The 6,760-nt window shown below is 36.6% G+C and overlaps 1 protein-coding gene across 1 annotated transcript in view; it reads left to right on the top strand.

The window, feature by feature from the left end:
• The window catches only part of LOC108533118 (centrosomal protein of 162 kDa), a gene marked incomplete at its 3' end in the record, with an annotated part of 60,178 nt that overhangs the window by 32,636 nt on the left and 20,782 nt on the right, over positions 1-6,760 (top strand). Inside the window, exons 11-12 of the mRNA XM_017877510.1 lie at positions 666-747; positions 6,230-6,512. Coding sequence (XP_017732999.1) covers positions 666-747; positions 6,230-6,512 — 365 coding nt within the window. The remainder of the gene's footprint in view (positions 1-665; positions 748-6,229; positions 6,513-6,760) is intronic.

Below are 6,760 nucleotides of genomic sequence, written 5' to 3'. Positions count from 1 at the left end.
TTGAGACGGAGTCTTGCTCTATCGCCCAGGCTGGAGTGCAGTGGCACTGTCTTGGCTCACTGCAGCCTCCGCCACCCTGGTTCAAGCAGTTGTCTTGCCTCAGCCTCCTGCGTAACTGGGATTACAGATACCTGCTGCCACGCCCAGCTAATTTTTGTATTTTTAGTAGAAATGGGGTTTCACCATGTTGGTCAGGCTGGTCTCGAACTCCTGACCTCAGGTGATCCACCTGTCTTGGCCTCCCAAAGTGCTGGGATTATAGGCATGAGCCACTGCACCTGGCCCAGTTTCTCTTCTAATATGCCTTGATCAAATTAAGAAGTCACTTAAAGGGACATTTTTACTATTTTGCCTGTACATGTACTAAAGTTGTATTTTGTTAGAGAACAGCATTTCGGGATCAACCAAATATGTACTGAGAGTGTGTTTGCGTGTAGATATTTTTTGATAAATATATTTAATATTGATATTTGAGATATTTATTTGATATTTCATAAGAAAGGAAGTTTTCCTGGTATAAGGAAACTTAAGATGAAAAACCAGGTGTATTGCATGTACTGTTTTGTTAACTGTGTCAGAGAAAATATAATTTTGGTGCTATTACACATATAAATTAAGCAACCTACATAACATTTTTTGTTTCTGCTTTTTTTTCCGCCTCTTAGATCTGCCCACAGTAGAGGAGCTGATGAAACCTATCAGAATAGATTCTTTTGGGGTCAGTGGTTTTGATTTACAACCTATGAGGTATGAATTTTTTTATTTGTTGTTTTGTCATTGGAAACTTTTATAGTCATTTGTTCTATGTAGTCATTCCTGGTGAATGATTAATGACTAATATTAGCTTGAGTCTACCTGTGAGTCATTACTCTCTTCTTTTTATATTCGTCCTTACTCGAGTCATCAAAATTCTAGGGCTAAATGAAAAAATAAATAGATGCTATAAAAAAGTTGCTGCCACTAAATAGTCCTAAAGGTTTTCACTGAAAAATACAGTCTCCTCAGCTTTAAATAATGCTGGAACAGTTCATTCACGATGAGGGAGAAAGTGAATTTTATTCTGTTTATGAGTCATAGATTTGCTTCTTTATAAACCAGTTAGTTTTGACTTAGTCACAGACTGGCTGTCATCTCACAGGGTGAGTTTTGTAGCCACAAGAGAAATGATCCTCATTAAAATGCTTCAGGTCCAATACAGTTTAGTGGAAGTATGTGTGACCCACTGTCATTCTTCAACATGGAGTAACACGTCACAGTAACCTTGTCATAGACAGCGTTGCTTTTGTGTAGCACTGAAATGTCATTTCCAGTCTCCCACACGATCCTCATAACAAGTAGAGAAAGCGTCTTTATGCCCGTAATTCAAGAAATGAAACTGAGATGAACTCAATTTACTGGTAGGTGATAACAGCTAACATTTGTCACATTTACTTTGGGCAAATAATTTACATGTATTATTTCATTTAACCTTACAGCAACTCCATGGGTTATAGTCCATTATTATCCCTATTTCATAGACAGGAAGACTGAAGCCTAAGAGGTTAAAACAAATAAAGCCATTGCCCAAGGTCATAGAGCTGTGGACCAGGAACACAGGCCGTTCATGTGCCTAACCACTTATATTGTCAGGTCTTTGATCTCCATAAAATACTTCTGTGAAGTAGCCTGTCATCGATTCATGTTGTCATTTGTTCATTTGTGTCTTCAACAGACATGTTTTGAGCTCCCTTCCTATACTATATCCTCATGATGTATTTCCTGGCCTTGTTTCTACATTTGTACTAGTTGACAAAAAAATGATGCAGTGAACCTTACACTAAAATTCATTCACTTCAGTGCTAAGTCTAGTAGTCTTCCATTGATCTATAATGCTATTTAGTATTTTTAAAGGAGAGATTGTGCCCACTCATCATTGCTCTTTGGGGGTATGTTAGTGATAACTAAAGAGATTTTCTTACACGTCTTGTATCTTTGTTGTTATAGGTAAAACCATTTCAATAATAGAAATTCTAAAATAGATTTTTATATTTGTGTTTAAAAGCTTAAAACAGATATACTTATATTAAAGGTATAACAGTAATCATATGTAATAGAAATGTCAATAATATGATCTCTAGTACACATACCTAAAAAATTTTAGTAAACTCTGGAGTAAATGACCCTAGCTGCTGTAATATAATCCTTGAAATCTTAGTAGATTATCATCAAGAATGTATTTTCTTGCTCACATCACTGTCCCTTGTGGGTCAGTGGGGTTGAATTGGGGCTCTGCTCCACACAGTCATTTAGGAACCCAGGCTGCTTCTGTCATCAGCACATAGTTTTAAGATTTGTTATGACATCATCCAACCAGTCAGTAAGGAAAGAAAGAGAATGGTTTTGCATCCTTTCTTTTAACTGCCTTAACACAGAAGTTTTATATCACTTCAGCTCACATTCCATTGGTAGGAGCCAGCACATCTAGCTAACTAGGTCCAAGGAGGCTGTGAAATGTGGTTTGTTTTTGTGCCAAGAAAGAAAAATGAGTTTGGTCGGTATCTAGTCATTCTCTGCCAGGATGTACCTTTCTAATAACAAAATATCAATTTCACTCTTCTTCATACACAGACTCACTTATCCCCTTCCCCAAGCAGGCATCCCCAAGCCCCATTCAGGACTGTATGCATCTGAAAGACCAGGATTTCCAGGTGAAGCGCAGTCCTCTCCGTCAGGTTTGAGTACAACTCCTCATTGTCTACCAATGGATGAATTAAAAAGACAGGGTTATATACTTCCTCACCCCCATACCAATATATAATGGTGGAACTGCAGTAGATATGCCCTTTCAGCAAGGAAAAGTATGAGGAAAATACAGTAATCAATGTTGCAACTTTGAGAACCACTGGAAAGAACTTGTAAAGGCCTCCTATCTTGGGAATAGGGATTTTCCTTGATTAGGTTATTATTCTATTAAGAAGGGGCTACCTTAAATCTGTTATTCTATATAGCCCCTCATTGCATTCCTTGGAGGATTTGTCTTGTATTTTATCACCATTGGCTACAACTGAAGTGGATTTTAGGTTGAGGGGTATACCCATGTTGGGGCATACACACCCTTCTCAATCCACTTCCTGCCTGCAGGTAGCTTTAAGGTTCCCAGTCACTGGCTTTTGGGTTTCTTTTTTTTTTTTTCTTTTGAACAGGGTTATGGTTTCTTTGACATTATATTCTTTCAGAAGGTTTAGTAACCTAGCAATCACTTTGGTCCCAGTGAATTCCATGTGCCAGCAATGAAATTTAGAGTTCTTTGCTACCCAGAATCTATAAGGAACTTAAGCAAATTTATAAGCAAAAAGCAACCTCATTAAAAAGTAGGCTGGGCACGGTGGCTCACGCCTGTAATCTCAGCGCTTTGGGAGGCCGAGGCAGTCGGATCATGAGGTCAAGAGATCGAGACCATCCTGGCCAACATAGTGAAACCCAGTCACTACTAAAAATACAAAAATTAGCTGGGCATGTGGCACGCACCTGTAATCCCAGCTACTCAGGAGGCTGAGGCAGGAGAGTCGCTTGAACCCAGGAGGCAGAGGTTGCAGTGAGCCGAGATTGTGCCACTGCACTCCAGCCTGGTGACAACGCAAGACTCCATCTCAAAAAAAAAAAAAAAATGTGGGCAAGGACATGAACAGACATTTTTCAAAAGAAGACGTGCAGTCAACAAGCGTTCGAAAAAATGTTCAACATCACTAATCATTAGAGAAATACAAATTAAAACCACAATGAGATGCCATCTCACGCCAGTCAGAATAGCTCTTATTAAAAAGTAAAAACAAACAAACAAAAAAACCATGCTGGTTGCAGAGAAAAGGGAACATTTATACACTGCTGGTGGAAATGTAAATTAGTTCAGCCGTTGTGGAAAGCAGTTTGGCGACTTCTCAAAGAACTTAAAGCAGAATTACTGTTCGACCAGCAATCTCATCATTGGATATGTACCAAAAGGAATGTAAATTGTCTACCATAAAGACATATGCATGCATATATTCATTGCAACACTGTTCACAATAGCAAAGATAGGAATCAACCTAAATGCCCATCAGTGATAGACTGGATAAAGAAAGTGTGATACATGTACACCATGGAATACCATGCAGCCGTAAAAACGAATGAGATCACATCCTTTGCACCAACATGGATGGAGCTAGAGGCCGTTATCCTAAGCAAACTAATGCAGGAACAGAAAACAAAATACTTATGTTCTCACTTATCAGTGGAAGCTAAACGTTGAGTACATATGGACAGAGAGATGAGAGCAACAGACACTGGGGCCTACTTGAGAGGTTGGGAGGAGGGTGCAGATCGAAAAGCTATCTATTGGGTACTATGCTTATTACCTGGGTGTGAAATAGTCTGAACACCAAATCCCCGTGAACAATACCCATATCCCTGAACCTGGAATAAAAGGTAAAAAAAAAAGTCCTTTGCTAGACAAAGGTTTTAAATCTGCTTTATTCTTTGATTCCTTGTCCCTCTAATTTTTTTCTCTGCGTTTATTTGCAGTTCTCTAGATATGTGGGGAAACAATACCTTAAATGTGAAGGTGACACTCTTTTTTTTTTTTTTTTGAGACGGAGTCTCACTCTGGATGACACTCTTAATATGATCTTTGCTAAGGAACTGGGTCACTCCTCACTCTTCAACCAAGAAGTCTCATGAAATCTTGCTTTTTCATAGTATTCTTCAAGGCTGGATCTTACAGCTTGAGTCACATAGAGAGAGAACCCATTTCTAGAATTTCTAGATTCTTTCTATTCTCTTTAAATTCTGCTTACAAACCAGCTCATTCTTTGTTGAGCTCATCAGTTTTTTGGTAATATCTTGTCAAAAGAAGCTAATAGTAGCCAGCACTTAACTCCTTGTTCTTTCCCGTCATTTCTCTTAGTTCTCCATGGTCGGCTGGCATGTGGTCTGCCTTACAAACTTTTGTAGATGACAATTTAGCAATGTTTTGCCACTGTAAAACATAGGCTGCCATCTCTCCAGACTCTATCAGTTTCCTGTCACCCTAAACCTGACAACTAAGCCAGTAACAAATAAGTTGGGTTCTTGGCATCATAACACTCACATTCTAAAGGGAAGAACTAGTAAATGGTCCCATCTAGATGGAAGTTGGCAAGGAAGTATAGTTTAGTTGGTACCCAGCAAGAATGAGAAACAATTTTGATTAACATCTAGCCAGGTTCTGCTGCTATGAAGAAGGAAAGAACTATTATATTTTTGATGATTCCAGCTACTTTAGAAGCTTCTAATGGTTACCAAGAAGTCAATCTACATTATATGAAAATGGTAGCCTCTTAAACATTCTTTAATCTTATTTTATAAATTATAAAATTAAATGGCCTAATTGACACATGATTAAATATTTTAAGACTAACAGTTCCGATATTTTTGGAGACCCTGTAGTTTGCCACTATTTAACTGTATTTAAAACATTTCCTTACGTTGTTATCTTCTAGATTTTTAACATCTAATTGAATTGTTACATTTAAGTGTTTTAAACCACAGTTGCCATATTTTTGGAGACCCTGTAGTTTGCCAATATTTAACCACATTTAAAACATTTCCTTACGTTGTATCTTCTACATTTTTAATAGCTAATTGAATTGTTACATTTAAGTACTTTAAACCACAGAAGTGATTTTCTTTTCAAAGCCTAGTGATTCTTCTGTTTTACATTAAAATTTATCCTATACTGTGATTAAGTATATGCTTTTTTAGTATTTATACTCTAAGCCTCCTTAACATAAATTATGATTATTTCTTTAGTTTCTTCTAGAAATGTTTAAAATGTTTTTCTTATTTCAAATGCATGTCGACTTTATAAGAAATTGTAGATAAAAGATATATTACAGAAAGTTCACTTAGAAATTTATATTTTACTTTTCTTCTACAAAAGCAGTCTCAGTCTTGTTTGGTTTGGTCTTTCTCTAAAATAGATCTCAGCATTACCTTTATAATTCTTTGCATTATACTGCATTAAAATTATTATCTGAAATTAAAAGCAATTACACTACGTGAGTGTGCTGTTAACCAAAATTATAAATAATTTATTTAACATCAGTAACTTAATATGAGTAGTTAACAACTCATATATATAGTGCATCTGCGTGTACACACGCACGTGGTTATTACTGATGTTTGAAGAGCTGTTACATAGGGTTCATTATCTGTGTCCTGTTTTGTTGTATAGCTCTGAGAAAGTGGCTGAAGGTAAAGAAACTGAATTTGTTAACTCTTTACCCCTGAAGATGAACCCAAATATTATGTCTCAAGACTCACAACATGTGAACCATTTTTTTGACAAAAATGATGAGAATGTGATTTTACAAAAGACCACAAATGAGAGTATGGAAAACAGCTGTCCACAAGTAACTGCCACAGAAGAGCATGTTGATAAAATGTACCTTAATATTTTGAGGAAAAAAATATCTGTTAATTCTTCATCATTATCTCAGGATGACAAAATTAATAAAGTAAGTATTTATAGTCTAAATTGATTTGAGATATTGAGAACCGAAGTTATGTAAAGTATATAAGTACTATTGGTAGGTGTGTGCTTTTTAAACTAGTGGGATTGATTGTATACTAACCTCCACAGTAGATCTTGGATATTTGTGAGTGATATTTATTACAATGCTAGCCAATCCCCAAATTCAAAAATACCACCATAACATTAGCTTGCTTTTAGAAGCCATTCTTTATACATTTTTTCCTTTTTTTG

The sequence above is a fragment of the Rhinopithecus bieti genome, unplaced genomic scaffold (assembly GCF_001698545.2).
Source record: "Rhinopithecus bieti isolate Rb0 unplaced genomic scaffold, ASM169854v2 scaffold_10716, whole genome shotgun sequence".
Classification (NCBI taxonomy): Eukaryota; Metazoa; Chordata; class Mammalia; order Primates; family Cercopithecidae; genus Rhinopithecus; species Rhinopithecus bieti.
This window is presented reverse-complemented; position numbering and strand designations above follow the sequence as displayed.